This window comes from Panulirus ornatus, chromosome 20, assembly GCF_036320965.1.
Source record: "Panulirus ornatus isolate Po-2019 chromosome 20, ASM3632096v1, whole genome shotgun sequence".
Lineage (NCBI taxonomy): Eukaryota > Metazoa > Arthropoda > Malacostraca > Decapoda > Palinuridae > Panulirus > Panulirus ornatus.
The window spans coordinates 3391680-3418652 of NC_092243.1; the positions used below are offsets into that span (position 1 = coordinate 3391680).

Sequence of the window (26973 nt, forward strand, 5' to 3'; positions counted from 1 at the left end):
GGAAGCTGAGGTGTCACGGTGTACCGTCCGTGTTACGGGCCGATGTATGTACCAATTTCGTTACGATGCTCAATTCATGTGAACACATAAAGAAAATACACAGAGAGGTGAAGATATTTAGAGTATTCTAATTCCAGTGTGCTTGTCAGGCCAGAGGGGTTATTGCGTGAAGCTACGCGCCTTCGACTGAAACTTTCCATTGTCTCGGTCGAATCCCCTGTTGTGAGTAAATTGCGAAATGCTTTCAGATGACTGCCTCTCGCGCGCGCGCACCAGCTGTTCTCATTTGTCAGGCCGTAGCGCCTGGGCCGTGTGTTTGTAGGTGTGCTTGTACTGTGCCTGAGCCGCCTGCTGTCTCGTCTAACGAGGCGTAGTCGTCACCCTCCCACACACACACTCACCCCTTAACTGAACCAAACGAAAGCCATTATAGTGATTACCCTCATTTAGTGTCAGAAAACTGAGAAGGAAAATGGTCGTGGATCACACTGCTCGTTATACGTCGTGAATAATGAGTAAGATGTGGCGTGCAGAGGGCTACTGGTGGAGGGTGTTCACCATCAGCGAGGAGTTCCTTCCAGCACTGGTGGAGAAGGTGCTCGAGATCATCCTCCACTATGTCATCCTCACTTGTCTGTAAGTATCACCCCGTCTCTTCTCCTTACCCTGGTATATCTTGTCTTCAGTTATTTCCCCATGCCCTTCTCCGGAACTGGTGGGCCGCACGTCAGGATGTGGCAGCCCACCGTGGTGGGCCGCAGTCAGTGTGTGTGCACCAAACTAACGTTGACTCAAATTGGTGCCTGCAGAAGTTTTTGTTTTTATATTCGTGTCAGGGAGACGCAAGGTTAATGTCGGACATTAAGAAATTAAGATGATTTATTTTTTTTTTTTTTTTTTTTTACTGAATGCGTGATATTAGAAGAGTCTAAAGTATTGCCAGCAGAGGGTAACTCCTTAAGCGTGACAGTACGACTATGAAGCACGATTGTATGATCCTCGAGCATGGCGATGCGGCCCCGGAGGTGTGTGTACGTCTGTCTGATGGCTTGACTTCTGACCTAAACTGAAAATCAGGTCAAGAGGCCAGGCCATCATACCCGAGGGTCGCACCGTCGAGCTCGATGATGGAACCGGCCTGTTTATGGACTTCACGACCAGAAGAACATGAAGAACAAATGAGAACTTTATCATTTGTATAGGTGAATGTTGCCACGGTGTTACCGGCATCTCGCGCGCACACACACACACACACACACACACACACACACACACACACACACACACACACACAGGTGTTTCACCAGCACCACGATCTTCCCTATTTGCAGCGAGATCGTGTAAGATCTTAGAAATATCTTGGACCCCTGAAAGAAGGTGTTCAAGATATTCAGTTGGTGGTTAAGACTTGACGTTGATGGCCCAGGCAAGTCGGTAGGTCTAGAGCCCAGATAACCAGCCAACCAGTCTCACTGTTTCTTTCCCTTGAGTTTTTGCCATTGAACGATCATTATTCTGTTATGGAATCAGATTGTAACATTAGGGGAGTTGAATAGAGGTGATTGTCAGGCTATGTCAGTTTTGTGTATGGTGTTATCAAGCAAGGGTCGTGGTCCAGCGGAAGGATTTTACAATGTTAGCAGATGTTCCGAGCGTGAAGGGAACACCTTGACATTTCAGAAGTATGTTACTCTGGAGATCAGGAATACGCCAGGTCGACTGTTTTATTTACGTAGTTGTTAGATAGCTGATGATTTGTAAATATATATTGAAACACGAAAATGGGCGAAGGAGATACGGGAGTTAGGAGGGAGGGGGGAAAAAAGTAGTGATCAAAAGGTTTGTAGTATTTGGAAATATGGAAAAATATGACCTTTACAAAGAAGCAGGTCGTAGCTGTAAGAGATGAGAGAGTAGTTTCAGAGCTTAGCGGTGTTGGGAAAGTAACACACATCACAGCGGCTCACCCTTGAGTTGCCAGTAGTCACATAGTAATCATGTGATGCAGTAGTTTGCCGGATATTACGTGGTTTAGCTGTATTCAGAGACACACGTGCACCCAGCTCGGGAGCACAAACCAGAGGATCATCTATTGGAGGAAAGCACTTTGGCTTGGGTTCGCGGTTGCTTCACGTTTTGTGGTCACAGTGAGAGAATTTGTGGTTTTAGAATCTACCTAGATGTGAGCAAATCCTCCATAGGAGAAAGAATCAGGTCTTCTTTTATGACCTGAGCGTCCAGGTTCCCCTTTTTCAGGAGAATCAAAACTTTGTGTTAAATTGAATTGCTGAGCAAAGGAGGAAATTTGGCAGCCAAAGAAGACCTTCAGTTTCGTAGGCGCAGACTTTAATCATTTCTTTTATCATCTCTTCCTAAGATAGATAAGATTTTGCCGGGTCTATTTGCTGTGCTGGATGGTGGAATTCTAGAGCCATGAAAAGGAGATGGCGAAAATTATAAGGCGGGGTTGAGAAAGAGAGAAGAACAGAGACTGGATTTTAGAAACGTTAAACTTAACTAGTTTAATGACTTACTGGGAAGTCCTGCCCAGATCTGAGTTGAAGAGGAACATGGAACGAGATGAGACGAAGATAAAGCTTATTTGATAGAACTGGTGGATGTCTCTGCTATCATCACATGAGTGCATGTGATGACATATCGAATAAAGGAAATCGTTTATGAAAACGGGACAGAGACAGGATTGCGAGGCTGATGCAAGAACAATCATATAAACAACACAGGCTTAGTGGCTCACTGAATATTTATCCATTCGTGAAAGTCACACACACACACACACACACACACACACACACACACACACACACACACACACACACAGGTGAAGTTATGAAGGATAGATTGGTCAGAGAAGAAGCTGGACGCGATAGAGCGTCCAAGTAGGATCCCGATGCTGCTGCATCCTTCCAGAAGCTGTCGATAAGTCTAGGGAAAATCTCAGCGTTTCCCACATGGAGTGAATGGCTTTCCTGACATATTATCATAGCGATAGCCCTCCTGATAAGCATTTTGAAACTGATGGAGCAAGATCAATACCAAGCCATGGGTAGTAGTACAACTGGGAACGCCCAGCAGCAGCAGCTAACAACCCCACGTGCGTTGGCGCTTCAGATCGGCCGGGAGAGTGAGTGACTCACATCAGCTATGGATGGAAGGATAAGAACTCCCTGGACTCAGGTTATGAATCATTACCCGTCAGGGTTGAGGATCCGCCGGGATAAGCGGATGTCGCAGCCGTATGGAGGTTCTGTTCGCGGAAACTGTTAATTGTGGGAATGATGGAAACAATAGAAGTTATTTCATAGAGAAAATTGTATTTTCTTTAATGTAAGCTGTTGCGTCCGTGCTTGATAATTGTGTATGTGTTCGCAGTACTTTGTATATCATCTGTAGCCCCCAGCCAACGACGTATATTGTTATGCCCTTGGGTGAACCTACCCCCCCCCCCTCTCTCTCTCTCTCTCTCTCTCTCTCTCTCTCTCTCTCTCTCTCTCTCTCTCTCTCTCTCTCTCTCTCTCTCTCTCTCCTTTGATCTCCAGTATTAACGTTATAAAGTCCCGATTGATGCATTGTCCTTAAAGATCACGAGGAAGGTAAACATACACCGTAACATGATAATTCATCCGTCCACCTGCCTTTACCTCGGCGTTTATGGCATTATTCTTTCTCTTCCTCCTGACCTTCAACCATCGCTCCTTCCGCCCGCTTGGTCTTGTGTTCCACGCCACATACACGTGTGTGTGTGTGTGTGTGTGTGTGTGTGTGTGTGTGTGTGTGTGTGTGCCGTGCTCTCACGTCTGGTCCTCTGGACTGGCTGCCACTTTCGTGTCTTGCCATGGTCAAGTGTGGTTATTGATCACTTACACCTGTTTACGATGTTCCTCATTCTGACGCCGAGCTTTCTTTTCGACGACTCTCTCTCTCTCTCTCTCTCTCTCTCTCTCTCTCTCTCTCTCTCTCTCTCTCTCTCTCTCTCTCTCTCTCTGCCTTCGCTTCTCAGACGCGGCAGACGTTTCCTTCTCCGAGGTCCCCAGGAAAGCTGGATGTTATTAATTGAATAAAATATGATCTACCAGCTTGCATATCCCTTCAGCTGGTGTTCCATTTTGTATTGTGTATATTTATTAGTGATTTATATTTCTATGTAGCGTTTGGTATTATATATTTTTGTCAAGAAATCTAGATTAGTTATAGATTTTGATAAGAATACTGAGTCTGCCTCCCTCGGTAGTGCCTTTCCCAGGTGTTGTTTCATTGAATTCACCCCCCCCCCCCACATTTAGGTTCATCAGAAAACCCCATTTCCCTCACTTCTGGTTCTCATCTCATGTGTTGCGGCTTACCATGTTGTGGTTGTATTCCATTGTCGGGTTGTATATCTTCACCAGTCGCTCACTACACCACATGGAGGAATGGGTATGGTAACAGTCCCCTCCTTTTCCCTACCTGCATCAGACAGTGTCCCGGTTCTGCTTGGGTCAGAGAATGCTCTGAAAACTCACCAGTTGCCTGAAGTTGTTGCAGGACGTAGCGTGTCATCATGTTTCGCTCAGACTGTCCTGTAGTTAACGGACCTGTTGTAAAGATGAATCTTGTTATCGTTTAATAGTAGATATAACTTAAATGTCGTTATTGTGTGTGTGTGTGTGTGTGTGTGTGTGTGTGTGTGTGTGGAAATACAACACGTGTCGTTGTACACAAGTGACTTGCCTGTCTTTGAGATGTAAACTGCCTGCCGTTGTTGTAGAAATAAAACTTGGCTGCCTCAAGTCTACCATCTGTTACCTGTGAACTGAGTTGCCACAGGTATGCCACCTGTCACCTGTGACTCGGCAAGAACTTTATCCAAACAGCAGAGTCAGTCTAGTGTGTGTAAACTGATGACGTCACCAAACATGGCGTCGTCGGCCGTCTCGCTCGAGGTGGCTGGCGGCCTTGAGTTATCAGGCCCCCCCCACCGAATTTCGTGTTCATGATAACTCCCCCCTAACCTACTTTTCGAGTGACCTTTATCGGCGGCGGGGAGGAGGTAGGTGTCTAGGCTGGCGAATGAAATATTTGTATCAGATGCTTGGGGAAGAAACCTGAGCAGTACATGCTGGTGGTGGTGCGATGTTGGTTGTGTGATCGCTGGACGGTTGAGCCCCCTGGCTGTGGGCAAACATTCTCCTGCCCTTGTGCTGGATGCGTCTTTGTTCTTATTATTGTGCGGCTCTCACAAGTGAATGTACTTGGTTATTTCACAAGGATAAAGTTGGCCCCAGGCTCTCGTGTGGGGCTTAATGGGGGTCGATGGCTGGTTGGAGGTGGATTCGTCAGGTCTTGCTTTCCCTAACTTAGACCTAACATCTGAGAGAGAGAGAGAGAGAGAGAGAGAGAGAGAGAGAGAGAGAGAGAGAGAGAGAGAGAGAGAGAGAGAGAGGAGGGAAGGAGTGTTTGTATATAAACTTTTGAATCTTTTATCTACATCAGAGTTTCAAAAGCGATCCTTCCACACAGTTAGGCTGCCGAAGAGTGCGGGCGACGGCAGCTGTGTGGGCGTGAGAACGGTGGCGCCGGATGCAAATCACTCGCCTTGACATTTTCTCTTAACCATCTGGGAATCTCAGGCCGCCGCCAGTACTAAATAAAACATGTATTGATACACCGTAACATCGCAACAACAGTGCAGTTGTTCAGGCTGTCACAAGGAAAAAATATAACGTTTTGTTACTTATTCCCCGCCTACTGTGGGCCCAAGTTAATAATGTCAATTTTCATTAGATATTATTCTAAAATATGCGATCGGAATTCGTTTCCCTTATATGTTTACGTTCAGGTTTGGTTTGGTAAATTCCTTTATACTTTTACGTTTCGGTTCGGTTAAGTGCTTTGTACGGTTACGTTTCGGCTTGTTTAGGTAGGTTCCCGTTATATTTACAGTTAGGCTAGGTTATGTTGCTTAAGGTAACGGACGAAAATATGACCCGCGCTTTTCATTTTAGCCAGCTCGTGCCATGTAAAAGCACGGAAAGATTTCCACTGCCGTAATTCAGTTAAGTCAGTTTGATGGCGGTAATCTCCTGTGTCCTGCTGTTAATGTGTTATATAATCCTTGGATTGTAAGGAAGGAGCCCTGGATATACCGGATAGCCACACCGTGATGACAGATTCGCCTCATTAACGGACTTTGTGTGTGTGTGTGTGTGTGTGTGTGTGTGTGTGTGTGTGTGTGTGTCTCATTAACGTAATGAATTGTTCAAGCTCTCTCTCTCTCTCTCTCTCTCTCTCTCTCTCTCTCTCTCTCTCTCTCTCTCTCTCTCTCTCTCTTGGTAGTATTTGACTTTCTAGCCGTTGTTCACGCCTGAATGTCGCTAATCAACAGTTTCTGTGTACACGTTAAGCAGGTGTGATAGGGAGATCCTGTTTCCGTCAAGTGGTGGTGTGTGTAAATGTACATTTGGTGAAAGATTATGGGGGAAAATGTAAGTTTGGCGTGTTGCTGAATTGTAACAATGTTTGTGTATTTACAAGCCAGAGATCCTTAAACATATTGGTCAACAACGATGATTTTTCAGTACCATTGACCAGTGTAGCGGTCTTTGGCGGTCAGGTGTGGAGGCCAGGCTCTTTGGTGTTAATCGGTCTTCAGCAGTGGGAGGTAGCCGGATATGGTGTCTCCCGGCCTCCGGGAGTAGTTAAAAGCCAGTTGTGGAGGACAGAGCGATCTGGATGGTCTCATTTGGCATCCAGTTAAGGGATGTAGCCAAGTGTGGAGGCCAGAGACATCTGGATCATCTTCAAGAGTAGTTAAAAGCCATTGTGGAAAGATAGGGCTTTGTGAATGGTCTCATCTGGCCTCTAGCGGTAGGAGGTAGCCAGTTGTGGAGGCCAGAACCATCTGGTTGGTTTCTCCTGGCCTCCAGTAGTATTTGATAGCCAGGTGTGGATAGGTCCTTCGAGATGGTCTCAATTGGCCTCCAGCAGTAGGAGGTAGCCAGGTGTAGAGGATTGCCAGATGCGGAGGGCATAGTCTTCAGGATGGTCTTTCCTAGCCTCCATGAGTGGTTGACAGCCAGGTGTGGAGGCCAAAGCCTTCTGGATGGTCTGTCATTGGCTCCAGGATTGGTCTATAGCCAGTTGTGGAGGCAAAGGTCGTATGGAAGGTCTTACCCGGCCTCCAGGAGTCCTTCAGCCTCCCCCACTATAAAAACAAAGGTATAGTGTGGATCACCTCTAAAAGCAAACCCGTTCATGCCTCCCGCCCATTCCTTCTTAGAAAGACGTGTTCTCTGAGAAAGTACACATATGCTTTTGTATGGTCGTCCTTATCCTCTTTTCTTGGTTGCACAAGCTTTAGCGAATCATGTTCGTTCTTGATCGTGTGTAGCGTCGCGTTTTGTTTCCTATACCCTCAGCTAAAGTTTCATGGCGGACCCCTACTGTCGTTAGATTCGACAGGTCTTTATGGCACTCCGTGTGTCATCCGTGATGTGATGCTGTTGAACTGCGTTCGTTTCTGAACGGATACAAACCACACATGGAATTCTGCTCCTCAACATCGTGTTGGAAAATTAATGCAACTCTTTCTCCGTTTACTCATGTCATCGATTCTCAGCACAGACTCAAAACTTAGCCTGAACTACCCATGTGTGCGAAGATAGCAACGTACATACATACGCACTGTTGCCTTGAGACCAGTAGTGGTACTGTAACGTATCTCACCGTTTATACATTCCTGACTTCGTTGGTAATGGTTGTTCAATATACCTGTCCCCAGTTCGTGTTCTGAGGTGATCCAGGATCTTTACCTGTCACTGTCCCGGGCAGTGGAGTCGTGTCACCAGGTGTAGTGACTCGTAATCAGCTTGTTGTGAGACTCCGGGAGATTGATTTTTTTTTCCATTGATTATGAGGTTTGACTTTAAGGTGAAGTTGAATCCCACACGTGTCCTCATTCCCGTCTGAGTTTTTTTTTTTTTTTCATCAATTGCAATATTTGAGTGTGTTCCATTTTGTTCAGATTGGTGAACTGACTCGTATTTTGATCTTAAAGTTTGGTAATGGAGACGAATTATACGTTCCATGATTAGCTTGATCACTAAATGTTATAGAGTTTGTAATGGATATATTAGAGTTGTATTGAATTTTGTGAGATTACGTAACTCCATCTTAGGAGGCTTAGTTGAAGAGGTGAATCACACAGCCATACTTAGATCTACATGCACATGTCAAGTTCCCAGTCACTGACTTCACAGAATCGTTCTGAGTGTGGGTTAGATTTGAGTGAAACTACGCATTTCCCTGACGGTTCGGTTGAGTGGAGCCAAGTGGTATGTCTGTAAATACTCCCACACATTCTTTCCAAACTTTGCTTTATGATCAGCTTTGCTAAGTAATATCGGGGTTTTCTATTTATTGATGAAAAATTACGGAGAGGCTTTCATGCTGCTAGAATGAAGTTCTGTTAACACCAAGTAAAAACGTTTTTATGTCAAAGTAGAATTTAGAGGGCAACGTATTCTCTTGATACAGTGATACGTACAGAAATATTACGTGTTCGAAGATTAAGTAGGTAGTGGAGAGTAGTAGTGGTAGTGTATAGGAAGCAACTGCAGCAGCAGCTCCAGCTAGTACGACTTTTAATGGGATGAGTGAGCCCATGGGGAGGGAGGGTGGGTTCCTGCTTCTAACCTTCCTTATCTTTTGATCTCGTCAGCTGCTGCCCCAACTCAACTATCCTCACCATCATCATTATAAAATCATCGTATTTTTATGAACAACATCAGCATCCTCGCCATCAGAACAAAAGGAATCGTCATCTAATGGTGAAGGGCTATCCACAGACCGTTGCGCAAAACGTTAGAGGATGCCCAAACAGTACATTAGGTTTTTCCTTTCCTAACTACACTTTATTTATTCCATCTACAGCAGGATAGTTACTGCAAATATAGAAGAATATCCAAGTTTGTGTATTGGGAGTTTGCAAAAGAAGTAGGGATCATCACGTAAAGATATCACTGGTTCCTGCGAGGAGAGCTCTACCTCTTGCCTTTGTTCTGTTCCATTGACGTTTCCTGAATGATGAATGTAATATCGACCGTGTACTTCCTCTGCGGCTTTTTAAAGGTCATGGATATGCTTGGGTTTATTCAGCTTCTTTAACTGGTTTCAAGATCTCTATTTCTAACTGTTTTGGTATTGTCTTGAATGTTGCGATAAGTTATTGTTTATGCAATTGCTCACTTCCGGGTCCCTTGGAAGATGGCGACACCCTGTTCTTTTCAAATATCACCTTTTATCACCTTTGAAGAGTGAGTGGTACGGAGGGGGTGGGTTTCTTGGGTTACGTTGCGTAAGGTTTTGCCATGTATTTCTTAAGAGACTGATATATATAACTCTACATGTTCTCCGAACTTCAGAGCCTTGCCAGTTTCGTTTGGTTGATTTACAAAGATAGAATGGTGAAATTGCTGGATGTGAAACCTTTTCTCCCTTAGGATTACCTATAACTGGCATTGACTACATTGGCATGTTGCCTCAACAGAACAGGGGAAGGAAAGTAAACGTTTAGACGGCCGGCATCAGTCTGTTTGTGATGATTGTAGTTGACATGATAGTTCGCATGTGTGACTTGGTGTATTGTTCGTGGTAATTTGTAATGGAGGTTTTGATGGAAGAAGAAAGGTATCATGGTTGTGGTAGGAGGAATGGGTTATAAATGTAGAAGGATTGATTTGTAGTGGTGGTTGTAAGGAGGGACCCTAATGGTGTTGGGAGGAGAGAGTTCTGGTGATGGTTTTGGAAGGAAAGATTAATGGTGATTGTAAGAAGGAAGGCATGTGGTGGTTGTAGGAAGGAGGGGCTTGTAGTGGTGGAAGGAAGAGGGTGCAGTTGTAGTTGAGTTGTAGTGGTGGTGGAAGAGTCCTGGTGGAGATGGGGTGAGGGGTTTCTGATTTTGAGAGAAAGATATTGTGAGGGTTAGAAGAGTTAGTTGGGATGGCAGTGGAGAGACAGAAGGGTTGTCTTCTGGTTTGGTGCTAGTAGAATGAGGCGGTCTGCAGTAACCTTAGAAGGAGGAGGCTGTAGTCACATGAAGGTTTTTGAGCTTTTATTAAGGTTGTGATATAGTGAAAGGAGAGACTTTTAGTGGAAAGAGGATTGTGTTGGTGGTCGTGGAAGGATTTGCAGTTTTATAGTTTGTAGTGGCAAGAGAGGAGGATTGTAGTGCTGGTAGGGGTGGACACTGGTGACGATGGGAGATGAGAGCGTTGTAGCTGTAGAGATGATGATAAGTTATAGTGGTAGCTTGGGAAGAGAGGACTTTGGTCGTAGAAAATGATGTTATTTGAAGAGAGGACGACAAGGTAGTGGATGTGGGGAGAGGATTATGGTTATGGTAGGTAGTTAGGGAGAGAAGGTTGTTGTGGTGATGATGGAGATGAAAGGATTTCATGGTTTGTGTGTTTAGAATAAACCGTTTCTAAGTTGAAAATGAATTGATGATAATGTCACTCCCATTTTCTTTTTCAGCAGTATTGTAGGAAATATATTTTTCAATGAAATTTAAGGAATATTCCTGTGCCCTTGGGAATATTTTTTGTTTTTCGTTATTAACATATGTCGTTTTTAGTGGAGAACCCTTATTTTTCCTGACATTCCAAACCCCTTTTAATTAAGGTAAATCAGTGAGAGTTCTTAGCACAGAATGAAAAAATTTAGATATTTTATCTTAGGAATCATAGCATTTCTCTGGAGAGTGGTTTTAGTTGTGCACAGGTCATTAATATTAGACTAGTGTGAGTCATATGCAGACTTAACAACATGGCACAAGATTACTTTTTCTTCCAGAGAGGGGATGAACCTAACATGGGTTTGTGGTTGAGTTATATAAGTTTTTACTGGGGAAAAAGTCATTATTTTGCATTACTTACTATGCTATTCAATGAAATAAAACATCATCAGTGATATGAATATTTTTTTCTATACCCTTGTAGTAAGCATTATTTTGTCATACAACTGTAGACCATGTATGAATATATAATGTTAGTGATTGTAAAACCACATGGGTAATATTTTATCTGTTTAACCTTATGAGAGCATATGGAATGGTTTAAGGTAACCACAGAATAGTCTATGGGGCTTGACTGTAGATGATGGGCTCTAGTTTTGGTACATTATACATCATACCTGCTGAGTGGATGTGAGCAATAAGACTGCTTATTGGCTGTTCCTGGTGATACCTTTCAAAGGCAGGAAATAGTGAATATGTGTCATGAAACTATATTAATGAATATGTTGAAGTTGCGAGATTCCTTTATGTAGTGGATTCTATATGCCATACCCTTGATGAATGTAAGGAGAGATGAGAGTTGATATTACTGCTCTTTCTTGAAGTATCTTTATACATCCATCATTGTCATTAACATACTCCAGAACAGTATTTTCTTGCTGCAGATGATACCAGAATGCCATCAGCTATCATGAAAATCCATACAAGTATTTCAATGTATGCCTTCATTACAGTGATACTTCACTCATATCTCCATTTATACCTTACTGTTGTTGTTTGACATCCAGTCATTCTCTTTATCATCTTGGGAGATTTTGTTCTCTGTGCAAAGGGACAAAAATGTGTATATTTACCTTGTTTGATAGGAGTAATCATGAATAGTGTTATGATAAGATGACTAATAATGAAAGAGTATTGTCTTTACTGCTTTATTACATATATGAATGTGATTTTTTTGTGTGCTTTACTTCATATGATTTATTATCCATGTTTTGTTTTTTGTATTGATTTTCTTGTTTTCTTTTGTAGACGGGGCAATGACCGCGAGGAAGCCCGGAGATCCTGGGGCCCCGCAGACAAGGAAGAGGGCAACAGGGACTTCTGGGCCTCCATCCAGGAACCCTACAACTACATCATGGGCAGCAACCTCATCCCAGACTCATGCCAGGTAGAGTCAATAAGTCTTTTGATGTGAGTGATATCTAGGTGATTAGATTAGGAATACGTACCTCCTCCTTTCCTCACAAAGTTTAGGTTTGGAATTACATTCAGTCTGTTGTCTTTCCCTTTGACTATAACTTATTTGCATTCAAGAATTAGGTCTGCAAATGCTGAAGGAGTTCAGATTGATTCCTAATTTGTTTCACACTTTCATTACCTTTTATTTGAGATGGCCATGAGTGGAGCAAGTTTTTGCCCAGGGCACACTGGGCAAAATATGTCCTGGAAGAAAGATATTAGGGAAGAGTCAGAGAGTGCACTCTATGTATTAGGCAGATTTCATTATGAGATATTGTTCCGAGTTGTGCTTAAACTGCATTTTCCTGAGAAAATTCTCTGAAGGACAGTATCAGATGTTAGGAAAATGTTTAAGATGAATAGAGCCAGATAGAAAAGGAAGTAGTATTGAAATATATCCTATGTTTTGTTTAAGCACAGGAGATATGGAAGTGGTAGGAAAGTTTAGTCATGCTCTTTTTATTGGCTTGGATTTCTTTTTGTTGTTTTTGGTCATTTGTGAGAAACACTATTAACTCACCTCAGAGTGATATTTTTGTAAATATATTTGATTTTATGTGTAAAACATTGTTATTTACAAGAGTGCTACAAAAGCATATCTTTTTGTAGTTTTTCCTCATGTTTATCTTTGAAAGACACTGATAATTACCCTCAGAGTGATATTGTCATAGATATAATTGATTATATGGATGAAATATTGGTATTTACAAAAGTGCTACGTTTAGATGAATTTCAGTAAGTTTACATTTTAGATACAAAATCAGTTTATGGGGGATCTTGTTATGAGAATTTGTAATTAGTATGCTAAATCACATTTTAGTTTTGATTGTCTTTGGAACTATACTTGATATTGTGTAAATTTATTTATGAAAATAGAAAGAGGGTGTTGTGTCTTTTGTAACAGAGTGAACACGGTGTCAACATTGATTATCTTTCACATTTTTTCGATTATAGGTCTTGCATCACAAGAAATTCATATGATGCTGTCAGTTATAGCTTTGGTCCATACTGCTGTATTTGTTATTTCAATTATAGCACTTTACACACCTTTTCCTCTTGTTTCTTTCCCTACTCCCACACTATCTTGCCTAGTAAATGGATTTCTCCTACTCAAAGCACCATCTTGCTATTGATAGAAAAGGCTTTTGACCTCATAACATCATTTCTCCCCCTTCATATTCTCCATTCCTGCTCAAAAGATGTTCCTGATGGTAAATTGCCTTCTTTTATCTCTACTCAGTTCTTATCAATGCTTTCAATGGACTTTAGTGTTTGAATATAACAGAATAGGTGTAAAACATAAAACCTTAGAAATAGCTGTGCTTATAATATACTTTCATAATGTATCAACTTCCAGGTTGGTGAAACCACTGAAGCTCCATCATCAGGAGAGTTTGAGTTGAGCTGGGACAGTGGAGATGTATCACCTCCATATGTTTGGAGTTTTTCCGAGTTTCTTGATCAGTACAATGAACTTTATGAGTGGCTTATTCAAGTTCAGCTGAAGCTATATTCACATTCAAACCCACCAGACAAAGCAGCAAGGATGGTGAGGATATTTTTGTTACATCTGTGGTGTTTAAAGAAAATAAACAGCATGTATTATACTTTTGCATTTTTCCTCTGATATTAAGTCATTAATGGTAATAACATCATTAATCATTTTTTTGATTGCATATTTTGTATAAGTTTACTTTGTGAAGGCAAAATTGTAGCATTAATATTAAAAGTTGATTATGACCTTTAAGATAGTTGGTGTAAAGCAGCATAGTTTCCATATTATGTGTTATTACATTAGGCATCGGGAATATATAAAGGTATTCTTTACCTTACCTTACAAATAAAAAGGGTGTGGGAGAAATATTTTACAATTATTACTTTATGAATAAGTTATGAATGCTGAATGTTTGATATACAGTAAGATGCTCTTACATTTGCATAGAAGCTGTCTCCAATGCCCATTCCCTTCAGGAACTACCATTGAGAGGATGGCCACAACAAAAGTCTCCACTTATCCTTGTCCTTGTTAACCTTCCTTGTATACACCATTCCATGCATTCTTCTCATTATTTTTTTTCCTTCAGAACTCTTCCACTCTTTCCCCATGTCGCAGTTGTAATATCATGCACTCTCTTTGTAAACCCTGTCTGCTTTCTTTCCACCTACCCAAACCACTTCAAAATATTGCACTTCACTCACTCTACCAGTCCACAACTCATTCCCTTCCATATCACCAAACTTTACAGAAATAACTCTTAAATACTTAAATTATGTCACCTCTTCCAGTTTTTCCTCCCCCATACCTGTAACAGAATTTAGTACACTTTCTTCTTTGACTCTATAGGACTTTGCAGAGTCTGTACTTTCTTTTTTCCTTTCAATGCTGTCCTTTCAAGTTTGGTCACCTCACCCAAAGGAGCACAAAGAGGTAATAGAGAAGTTCCAGAGGAGAACAACAAAGATGGTGCCAGAATTAAGAGAACTAAGTTACAGGGAAGGCTAAGGGCTTTAGATTTGCCATCTTTGGAAAAGCAAAGAGTGAGGAGTAACTTCGTAATAGCTTTTAAGTTTTTAAAACAGATCGATGATGTGGACAGTGAACAGTTCTAGAGATGTAGGGATAGAGCAACTAGAGGGCATTACATGAAATAAAGCAAGAGCCTTATTAAGATATGTGTAAAGAAGTACTTTTATACTATAAAAGATAAATGGAATAGAATGACTGAGGGTGATTATTGTAGACAGCTTACATGAATTTAAGAAATCATACAGTAGTAGAGAATGGGTCCCCATGAGTGTAAAATTCCCTCTCCATACAGTACAAAAAAATAATTATGATTAGGCATTAACATTCACCATCTTCCATACAACACCGCTAGCATTGCTATACGTTCAAGCACACCCTTTTTTGTCTTTCCTGTTAGTGATATCTCTTTCTCCACTTTTCTTTATGCTCCCAAAGCCCTTGCCCCCTCACCCACCCTATGCTTTATGCTCCCAAAGCCCTTGCCCCCTCACCCACCCTATGACTCACCTCAGCTTCCATGGATCTATTTGTTGCAGTTTCCACTCCCAGGTATCTAAAACACTTTGCTTCTTCGAGATTTTCTCCACTCAAACTCTCATCCCAACTAATTTGTCTTATATTCGCTATCAGTCTTCACTTTCTTTTTTCACATGCTAACTGAAACTCAGACTCCTCTTTCAGCAGTTTTTCACTTCCTGCCACCAGCAACATGTCATCAGCAACATCTGACTCACCTCCCTGGCCCCCTTCACTCCAAGAGATTGCATACCTGCCTGTCTCTCCAAGACCTTGCATTTACCTCCCTCATCACCCTATCCATAAACACAATTAAACAGCCGCAGACTCACCTTCACCTGGAACTCAACTTCCTTTCTACCCACTCACACATATGCCTCATTCTTATGATACGAACTCAATGCTTGTAACAGCTTTCTTCCCACACCATCCTTGTCAGTCATATGACATGTTTTCTCCAGGTTCATGAATGCCACTTAGAAATTCTTCTCTTTTCCTAAGTACTTCTAACATGCGTTCTCCAAAACAAACACCTTGATCTACACATCCTCTACAGCTTTCTGTAATCTGAACTGTTGCATTTGTTCCCCTTGCCTTTATACAGTTGTAACATGCATGCATTCTGCTAGTCCTCACTATTCCTACATTCTTCCAGTCCTCTGGCATCTCACCATGATTGATACATATATTGAAAATCCTAACTAACCATTCAACAAGCAGTTACTCCCTTGCTACATTTCATTTTTAGCAAGGCTTTCACCACCTCTTCACTAAACCAGTTGTTCGGACTCTCACTTCTCGTACATCCTCAACCTGAATACCCTACATTCGCCACCTAATCATCAAACAGATGCAAGTCTTTCAGAGTACTCACTCTATGTTTTCTTTATACTATGAATTTATTCTTTTCATACTAGTTGCTGTTTCTCTTGTTAGTGAGGTAGTGCCAAGAACAGATGAAAAAATTACCTCTTTTGCTCACTTACATTCTTTAGTTGTCACATTTGATGTAATAAAACCACAGCGCCTTACCCACAGCCAAGCTTGATAAACATTACTATGGTTTCCCTCCCCCTGCTGCTTCAGTCCATTGACAGCATGTCAACTATAACACACTACATCAGTCCAATTCACACTATCCCATGCATACCTTACATATTTTGCATGTTTAGGTCTCAAGGACCCATTCTCTAGCTTCAAGGCTGCTCCACAATCAGTAGCTGGAAAAAGGTGGAGTTCTTTTGTGTGGGAAATTCCTTGACAAGATTGTACTCTGATGATACAACCTCACCAAAGGTGACTTTTCACTTGCAGGTGGAGTCCAGGAATACTGACAGTTGTGAAGGATATGTATGAGTCTGTGAATGAGCTGAGAGGCTGTATGCACTTGGTCCTTACCATAGAATTAAGAATGGACTTATGATGATAGATAGCTTGGAGGATGTATAAAAGGAAAATAATATAGAGACAGATCTATAAGTGAAGAGCTCTAAGAAAATGAAAACACAAGAGAAGCAGCAAAGAAGTGTTAGGAATTAGGTGGATAAGGTTTAGGGTTGAACATATAGTAGTGAATGCAATGAAAGGAAGTGTTACAGAATTATGAAGAATAAGATGGTACACAGTAATGTGATAAGATTCGGCTTGTTGATGGTAGACTTGCTATCTAAACCACAGTAAGGTGCTTTAATCAGATATGCATTAGAGCTTGATTGAATGCAGTATACCAAAGAATTCAGTGGATGCATTAATTATGCCATTGTATAAGGGAAAATGTTAATAACTTAATTCTAGATTATTTGATTAATCCACTAAATGTAGAAAAATGATATATATAATAGACTATTGATTGTTAAATTAGAAATATCACATGTAGCATAGGAGGCATCATTGTATGGGTTAGACTGCTAGAAAAGGTGCGAGAAAAGCAGAATAGTGATTTGGTAAAAGCGTATGCTAGGTTTAACAAAATGGAATGATGGAATGGCTTGATCATGTTTGAGATGAAGCTGATGAAAGGAAAGAAGGGTTTTATGGAAAAGACAGGGTATGTGTGAGGTCAATCAGAGAAGTATATGTTTCATGGTTAAAGGGATGAGATATGGCTGCATTATTTCACCACTTGCTATACATTTAAAAGAACAGTCATAGGGAATCATTGCAGGTAATGTAGTTAGAGAAGTAATATGAGAAAGAGATAGAGGGTATTTTCATGTGGTGAAACTACAGTCATTAAGAGAATTTGAAAGAGCCTTAAAAAACTGTAACCTGAAACGGAAGGCTAACCAAGTAAAATAGTCATCTTTGAGAAGGGAGCATAGAGTATGAGATACATTTAAGTGATTTTATACTCTGCAAACAATAGGATGGATGCTGAAATGCTGGAAAGGCAGGCATGCAACTGGAATTTTAAAGAATGATTTCATGAGTGATTTGAGAAGGAGCCTCTTCAAAGGAGTAAATGATATGACTGTTATGTGTTTGCAATTGAACTTTAGATGTATCAGTAGGAAAACTAGTTAGGTGCAGGTTTTAGACATAAAGTTTAAGGAGTAGACAGATTGAAGAATGTCATTACAAGATATACAAAATAAAGATGGGAGTATTTGAAAAAATTAGGACACAACTTTGAAAAACACGACTTTGAAATGGTTGGAAGAGATGAAGTATGGGGAAGTATTTCAAGTGTTTTGTAAGCCGCGAGAGTGAAAATGTTCATTGTTGAAAGGAATGGTAGGATCATCATTCACTGAATCAATTTGAAAGCTTATTCTGCATTAATGTTTATATAACATACTTAGGGAACAGCTGTATATATTGGAAAATTCAGACTTAAAAGTTGATCATAAATTGGAGAGAAATGGTACACCACATTGAATAGCAGATTTTAAGTAGGGAGAGAAATGCAGTATCATGGTACCCTTCTACCTTTGAAAATCTAACTAGAATATGGTATATTTGTTCTTGTTTTACACCACTTAGAGTATTTTACATTTGTTCTTGGATCACCATTATGTTCTTATGCCCTGTAAGACAAGAGGGTATATCAAATAGAAAGTGGCAATGAATAACAGTCAGCTAGTCCTCACCTTTCACAAAGGATTTTTATAGTAATACACGTTATGCTTGATGCAAGAAAAAAGAATATACATAAAACCACATGATTTGGTTTCAGGGAATCAGTGTGTTATGCGTATTGAAAAAGTAAGAAACACATTTATTAGTATGGACATCTGTAGTTCACTTTAACACATTAGATGTAATTTTTATGAGAGAACTTACAGGTTTTATGCACCAGATCCTCCCTATGGATTGAAATTGGAATTAATAGATAAGATGGATAAACTTATTGAAATATTATAATTATCTTGGTATTTGATTGTTATGGATGGCAGATATCATTTCCCATTTATTTAATGAGGATGTTGAGGATGATAATGGATGAAGAAAGAATTATTGTATACCATTGAGGAGGAGTGCTAATGGTATTTTATCATCTCTACGTGTCTTCATTCCAGGTCCAGCAGGAGGAATTGCGTCGTCGTACTTATCGTCGAAAGTTATTCGTTGAACAAGGAGAACGTGTTGCCCAAAGATATCCAGGGTCAGCAGAAGAGATTAGCTGGAGGGTGAACTACTTAAACAATAAATGGGACCAGTTGGAAAGTACATTCACTCCTGCTAAGGGCCGAAACCAGGAAGTTGAAGTCGAGCTAGGTATGTCCAGTTTACATCCTTTTTATTTGCCACTTGTTTTCTGGTGCCATTTGTTTTTCATTTAGCCACCAATATAGGATATTAGTCTAGTTATTTATTTATATGTATGGATGGTGACACAGAATTAGTATGGTATTTCATTTTAAGGGATTTTGAAGTGCCTCACAAATTATCTTCAGTACACTTTCACTTATTGTCTTAATGATGAAATCTTATTTAAGAAGTTTAATGGTTTGTAGAATTACCCAGGATTGATAAAATTGAATTTATAGGTGCGGTGGGAAGGAATGCAAGGGTTTTGTGGACCAGAACCAGATTCCTTCTACTTTTCAAATTGCCTTAATTCAGAATCAGGACATATTTTAGGTAGAAGTTATTAGATGTTATTTGAGCTCCTGCATTAAGAGATAGGTTTTCATAATGATATATGATCATTGCATCCAGTAGCATTACAAAATATACTAATTGGATGACAGTTTTAGGGAGCTGTTGTTAATGTAAATGTTTGTTCTTATGCAAGTATTGTGATTATCTGAAGTATACAGTACCATTATACATTATGATACTTTAACCCAATCTTGAAGTACTTGATTGTAGCAATTAGTGTCTTGAAAAATGATTTTTACCTAGTTTGGTTCTCAGGCAAGAATTTGTCTTATGTAATGATTTACTCTTAAGTTATTAGTAAGACCTAGTTATAAAACATTTTCCATAAATTATCGATGATTATGAGTAGATTAGACAAATGGATACAAGCAGAATATATCTCATTGGCCTGAAAGTACTTGAACAAACACTTCTGGGTAAACCAAAGTACATATAATATGCAAAAGTTAGAAATTACCAGTTATCAGGGCTTTACTTCAAACTGATCGTTGCATTTAATGCAAAACTCAAGCATCATCTTTTGTTTATAGAGATCCTAATTTTTTATATAGCACTTATCTTAGGAGAGACCGTAATGAAACCTAATATCTTAATGGATGATGTTGTGAAGGGAATGCAGCATATGAGAGTTTACTTCAAAAGGAAAGGTTAATGTATATGAAGTTTTATTGAGGATGAGATGCATATAGGGTGGGGATGATGTAGTGGTCATGTTTCTTGACAGATAAGTTGTGTAATAGCTTTGCAATAACTTGCGAAGTAGGAGTGGTTTTTAAGATGTTTACATGTCATTCAGGAATTTGATGTAAAGAGATTAACACTTTTAGTGGAGTGAGTTGTCCTATAAAAGCCTTAGACTTCAGTCCTGTATTTTTTAAAGGCAACAGAGACATGTTTCCAAATTACATACCATTGTTGCTCTATGCAATCTTCATGTCTTATTTTTCCAGTTTGAAAATTGAAATTGGTTACTTGGTTGCTGAGATGGAATGGGGGTTAATAGAATGTTACATTTTGAGCTACATATGAGTCTTTGGAACTTTACGTTTTCACAGTTTTGTTGAAAGTTTAATCTTGAACATCTTTTATTGTATCTCATGTTGGTGTTTTCATAATCAGCAGTAATATTTTCACCAGAAAAACACTTACTGATTATCAGTTAGTGCATTGTAGGATGGATATATGTAGATTATTTGTTTTAAATCTTTTTTTCACTTTAGTATCATTTGCTTAGTTTTGGTTCATATTTGTTCTCCAGATTTGGCTCATGAGGAGGGTATTCTGCGCCGTTGGTTAAGTGACATGGAAGACCAGATCCAGCCCCTAACTTGCCGATTGCCCCGTGGTTGTTCTCTTCTTACTCTCCAGGACCGTTATAAGGATAATCAGGTGAGTAGCTGAATTTATTATTAACCAGTAATTTCAGCATTCCAGTATTACACTGCTTTCACTAAGCATGATGAAATAGCAGTAAAACCCAGCATGGAAGATTGATACATCCAAGAGTTTTTGTTCAAGAGATTTCTGTCCTCATCACTGATTCTCTTTTGCTGCATTCCATCTGGCACTGTTACCATAGTATTGAGAAGTGCAGGGCACTTCATTTCTTGATTTGTTTATCATTATATGTATTTTTTTTTATTAAATACAAGGCATTTTCATATGAGCATTGGAATTTCTTCTGAAATTACATCCCATTTAAGAATGATTAATGGAAAATTCTATCTTGACTGTAGTTAGAAAAATCAGGAAGGATTGATTAGACTTGCTGCTGTGTACATTGAAGCCGTACATACAAATCTGTCATATTGACACCTCTTCCACTTGATGTGTTTTCTTTTCTTTTGACCATGTTCAATTTTAGAAATGGTCTGATTTTTTTAACTGATGTGGCATGTGATATGCATTACAAGAACCTAATTAATAGCCACTGTGTAGGCTATGGATATGTCAGACCACTTATGCACCTAGTAGAATACAAGAGTCTATGTTCTTTGAGAAGATTTTTATATCCCATCCATTATGGCTAGAAGCATGTGGTGTTCAGGGTCTGTATGCAGGAATGTGTTGCTCAGGATTTTGAGTGTAGGTTTATGTTCAGGTTTGTATGTAGGTGGGGTACCTAAGTCTTTGGTTGTTTTCCTGGTTCTGTTGTATTTCAAGGCTTGGGAATATTTACTTTCGTTTTTTTTTCTTTCAGGAATTTGAGCAATTATGTGATATCTCTCTGTTTTAATTCATCTCTCTTTCCCTCCTGATTAGTGATGCCACAGTAGGAAATGCTTAGACAGGAACAGTTGGGGATGTGAATGATTTGGAAGCATGTAACACATCGAGATGGTGGGAATAGAGATGGGTGTACTTGACAGATGAGGAAATAAGAGACATGGAAGTCTTCTTCAACACTCTGGGCATAGGCTGAGGATGCTCTTGAATTAATTCAGATGTTGTATATGCTTAATCCACCTCGTGGAATTAGGTATGGAGGGGATAATGAGAGATAAAAAGATAGATAAAGGGATGAATTAGGAAGCAATTACTTGCAAAATTAAAGTAAAGAGGAATAAGAGCATTGTAGAATTTCAAAGTTATATGCTGAAAATGACTCTTAGTAACCCCTTCAGCAGGCACATACTTCCTGATACTCATTGAAGAATAATTGTTTTTTTATTTTTTTCAAATAGAGCGATAAACAGTATATCTTATGAACAGTAAGAATATTATATGAAAATAAGAAACAGCAGAAAAGCAAGTGAAATTAGGACTCTACTTTCCCTTGAAGAAATGATAACTTCTGGTGGGAGTGTATTGCAGAGACAACAGTAAGTGCTGCACAACCTGCTGTCAACACTGTGTTTAACACCACTTCATTTATGTAGTGTGTTGATGCACTTGATTCTTGCTCTTGTCGTCAAATCGATTTTTATGATTAGATTGGTTCTCAGCTGGATTGTTAGACTTTTCCTATCTGAACAAACACTATTTGATGTCATCTACACATAGCATTTTTCTTAGAAATTAGCATCCTTGTAATACCATGTTTGAAGAATAAATGAAGAATAATGTGTGATTGTTGTTTAAGAAGGCCTTAGGCACCTAGTACCACCACCATATATTAGTTGAAATAGAGTTTTGTTTGAAGGCATGGAATCTGTCCCTTCTGCCAAGTAACCTAGATCACTGTAAAGTCTGGTTAAAGGATTAAAGGAATGGCTAAGCACAAAATGCCACTTGGGCCTCAGAACCATCACTTGCACAATTTTGCATAAGTGGTTCTACAGTGCTGCTGTAACTTCCTTTTATCTCAGATGATATTTAAATCATCCACTGCAATTATCTTCATTCTTCATCTTGGAAGTGGAAGTTCAGAGGATTTTTTGGTAAGTAAAATACTCTTTTACGTTGGAGGCTTCAGGTGCCGACAATAGTCCAAATCAAGGCTGGGCTGTAATTGAAATATAAAGAGGTTAATGAAAGGGTAAAAGAAGAGACAAGGAAAAGTATTCATGAGTTTTGGAGGAAGTGAAAAACCCAACATTTAAAAAGTACCAGGTCTTAGTTATTAGGAAAGACGTGTGGGTGGAGAGTTACAAAGTTTTGAGGTTTAGGGAGGGAAGCAGTTATCAAATTGGCCCACCCTTGAGTTGCCATGGGCACACAGCAATCATGTGATGCAGCAATATACATTATGCAATATATTTTTTGTTCAGTACTTTTTATATACCTGGTTGCCTTTGGTGCCCTAGGGAGGCTGCATCAGGAACAGTAGTCATACATTTAGATAATAAGTACTGTACATGTTTTAGGGCATAAAACATATTTATTTGGATATCACTGTCTCTTTTTGTTGTGTTTTTATTTATGCATCATTGAACATTTATTTCAGTTTCTTTTTATAAGTAAAGATTGCAAAAATTGTTGATTAATCCTTTAAGTGTGGTCCACATATAAGGCATGCTGGGAAAGGACAGACTCTGTATATGCAGTGTATATTTGGAATTCTCCTGCCTACATTTTAGTAAACAACGAAACATATATTAACAAAAAACCAGTAGTTACAAAGGAAAATGTAGAAAATTCTAATAGAAAACATTAAAAGCCATTCAGCAAGTAACTGCAATGTTTTAAACTTATATCTAAACTTATACCTGAGTGTTACGAGCATACAATAGACGATCGCTACAGCCTGATGCGAGGTATCCTGCGAAAAGTCTAGGTCTACCTCTGGGACGAAACTGTAAGGGCAATACTTTCAGAGGTACACTGCACCATGCAGAAATTACTTCAGATGTCAAGCTAACTTCCCCCAAAACACACACACACACACACACACACACACACACACACACACACACACGAAGCAAATACAGGCCTGCTGCCCCTAGCTGACCAACTCCATGCATGAGTTTATGAGCCAAGTTCATGTTCATATACAACTTAGGGAGCCGATAATGGCAATGAGACTTGGTGAGGATATTGTTGTTGGGAGATTTTATAAGGGACTATTACGATGGGGTTAGCTGTTAAAACTAGCCAGGTGGTATCGTACAGCCCTCCTGGAGAATCACTTGGAACGATGGTTCCATGTAAAGCCTAGATGGCCAGTAATGCTCTACATGTCGTAATAGAGAGTCAAGGCAATGTTAAAAAGTGTCACATCCGCTTATTGCTACATGGTATTCCTGCTGTATGGCAACATCTCATAGGTACTTGTACACACACTCCCTCATATCACTCCACTTGCCTCCCCATTTTCTGTACTACTCTTTCCTCCCCTTGTCCATCCATCATCCCAAAGTGCGCTGTTCTGCAACATGTTTGTTCTGTCCCGGCCATGAGCCTTACGTGGATCCCACTTTATCCTGTGATTGCGAAAGTCATACGTATTTTAGTTGTTATGAAGTCCTTGCTTTGTTGGTAGGGATGTATATGCCTGACTGCTGGGAAAGAACACACTTCTGTGCTTAAAAACTATGAACAAATTTTAGATCATATTCATTTATACATTTGGCCAGAGTAACGTTTAGTTACTAACATGTACAGTCATATTACACACACACACACACACACACACACACAAGAATAACATAAGCAAAATGATTTTCTAAGGGAATTTCAGTTCTTATTTTTGTGTATGGCTTGTTTGTACCACGTAGTACATCATTGTTGGTAGGAGCTACCTAGTGTGATAGAGTTAGGTCCTGTAGCTATTGGGGATGATATTGATTGTCCCACAGTCAAACTGTATACATTACTGAGTTGCTGGAGTGAGGCGTTGATACACTCCATGTACCACTGCTGCTGTACCCATTCCATTCACCATCATTCCTTTTGCATATTCATCCCTGACACCCTCACCCATCCTTGTAACATTCACTGTTGCCCTTAGTGCACTCCAGTGGATAGCATCGTCATAGACGATCAGGTTATCTGTTTCCTAGTTTTCCCATAGACGGCCATCATTGTCCTCTAGCAGATACCTTCGTCTTAGACCATCAGGTCATCTGTTGTATGTCTTTCCTGTGTACAAACTAAGAATGCACTCATTAATAACTCGACCGCAGAGAACCTAATAGCTCCTATGTCCAACTCGATTAGCATTCATCCCCTTCCCCCTTAGTTGCCGTCACCCCTTCCTTTCCAACCACCCCCATAAAATCTACCTTGTAACATTCGCCTATGCTTGTACCCTCTTTCCTCATAGCAGCCATTCCCCCCCTCCCCCATAAAGACCCATAACACACCTGTGCCCGTATCACCCATTCGACCCCTGTGACAACCCGTCCTCACCTCTGGCCGCAGAGCGCATCCCTCTACCACTTTCTTCCTTACACTTGTTCCTCCCCTCAGAGCTCTCTTGCCTCCTGAGGGATGTTTACACATCTGGCTTTCGTTACCCCCGTAGTGTTGACTCCCGTGTGGCACGTACTACAGTAGAGCGCTGTCTGCCTTCATAACGTTCGTTTCCAACCAACTTAATGCCGTGCGAGTCTCTCTTGTCCTCCCCATCTGCTGAAGCGTTGCCTCCCCCTCGCGGCCCTGCCTGTCACGCCGGCCATCAAACCAATCAACCTCTGCGCCCCATACGCCCGTCAGCGTACCGATCTCATGACTGCCACCCCTCACCCCTCCACCTCAACAAGCGGGCCCCTACGAGTACCAACCCCTCTCCCTTACGTAGTACTCTCTCAAGTTTAATTACGGCAGAGAACTGATTACCATACTGGGAGGAGTTTGATTATAATTATTGCTGTCGGGACTAGCTGGTTAGACAGTGTGTGTGTATAGGTGTGTGTGTATTATATGATATAGTTGTATGGTTGTTACGTGTTAGGGTGAGAGCCAGTGGAGTGCGTGGAGGAGAGGGAGAGTGGCAAGAGGTGTGTGGGAGAGATTTTGCATGGGTAACTATGCAGAATATAGAGTATACCTGCATATGAATATGAAGTATACAGGTCATTGATATAGTGCTGGTCAATGTATTGGTTTGTATTTGGTCGAGGGTAAGAAAGTATCGACTCTCTATGTATGTATGCTGTGACTCCCTGGACCTTGAATACTATCTTGGCTGTGAATTTCATCCACCTCCAGTTTTCATAGGAACATCGTCTTGGTGATCATTGTTGCCACCTGTTGGCGATGGTGGAACTGTCACGGTTTCTAAGCTTTGCAGTGTCAGTAAACCCTCAGCTCCTCAAGCGATGACTGTGTACACCTCATCTGTCTGTCTGTACATATATATGGAGTGAATTGGCTTCTTTGTTTGCCTTTTTGCCCGGTAGAGTGAACTGCCTCAAGAGTAGCCTTACAAATGTGTTGTAACCTCGTGACAAGAAGAAAAGAAACGAGGATGTGTCGGCGTGTGTGAGGGCGATACATTATGCTTGTCCACACACCTCTCTTCCACTGCCCCTGGCACACACACACACACACACACACACACACACACACACACACACACACACACACACACACACACACACACACACACACACACACACACTTTACCTCCCAGCTGCCTTTTAATTTGATCAAAGGACACCTGTGAAGCGGGGATATTAGTCTTTTTGGGGTCTTGTTTATGTCCCCTTGTGCTCCTCCCCAGGGTGGGGCGGGGTCATCACAGTGGTGGCGGTAGGGAAGAGAGACGCGGCAGGGGGCTGGTGCACCCACCCTCCCGCGGGAGTGGCTTTGATCTGGTAAAACCCGCTACTAGTTTGTTGCTGTTCCGCACGTGATGTTGATGGATCAGGTCTCCCCTCCCCTCCCTTTCTCCCTCCCTCCCGCGCTCTCTCCTTTTCTGTCCCCTCCTTTATCCTGGCTTGCTCTCCATCGCCTCTTGTGCACGTCTGTGTATTTTTCTTTCATTCGTATCATCTCCATGCTTACTGTTCTCCTCTCTTTACGCGTACTTTCTCTCTGCAGTGTCGTGCCTCACTTTGTGCGTCGCTTCCCGTTACTCCTTTGCTGCCTTCCCTTTCTTTCTCCCCTTCCTCTCCAGTAGCCGTCTGTTTATCTCCTTTGTTGTTGCCTTTTCTGGTCGTCTCACGTCTCCTCGCTGTCTTTTTTTTTCTTTGTTTACTGTCTCCTCTTTCCTTTTCCCCTTATTATTGCTTCTGAGTACCTTGTTACCACTCTCTTTTTCTCTCTTCGCCGTCTCTTTTTTTCCTTTGTCTTTCCCATTACGTATGGCCTTTACCCTCATATCTGCCATTACTGTCTTTTTCTTCAGGTTTTCTCTTCTCTGTGCTGTATCCTATTTCTCCTTCCTGTCTGCTATCGTTGTATTTCTGCCCCC

General features: G+C 40.8%; 1 protein-coding gene across 6 annotated transcripts in view; it reads left to right on the forward strand.

The window, feature by feature from the left end:
* Nucleotides 1-26973, forward strand: part of klar (klarsicht) — a 353898-nt gene that overhangs the window by 34758 nt on the left and 292167 nt on the right. For 5 of the 6 annotated variants that reach the window (XM_071674529.1, XM_071674530.1, XM_071674528.1 and 2 more), the window contains exons 5-8: nucleotides 11819-11957; nucleotides 13386-13577; nucleotides 18590-18788; nucleotides 20434-20564. In XM_071674529.1, the coding sequence (XP_071530630.1) occupies nucleotides 11819-11957; nucleotides 13386-13577; nucleotides 18590-18788; nucleotides 20434-20564 (661 nt within the window). Of the gene's footprint in view, nucleotides 1-505; nucleotides 637-11818; nucleotides 11958-13385; nucleotides 13578-18589; nucleotides 18789-20433; nucleotides 20565-26973 lie in introns of those variants that run through there. The other variant, XM_071674534.1, reaches the window with a different exon arrangement.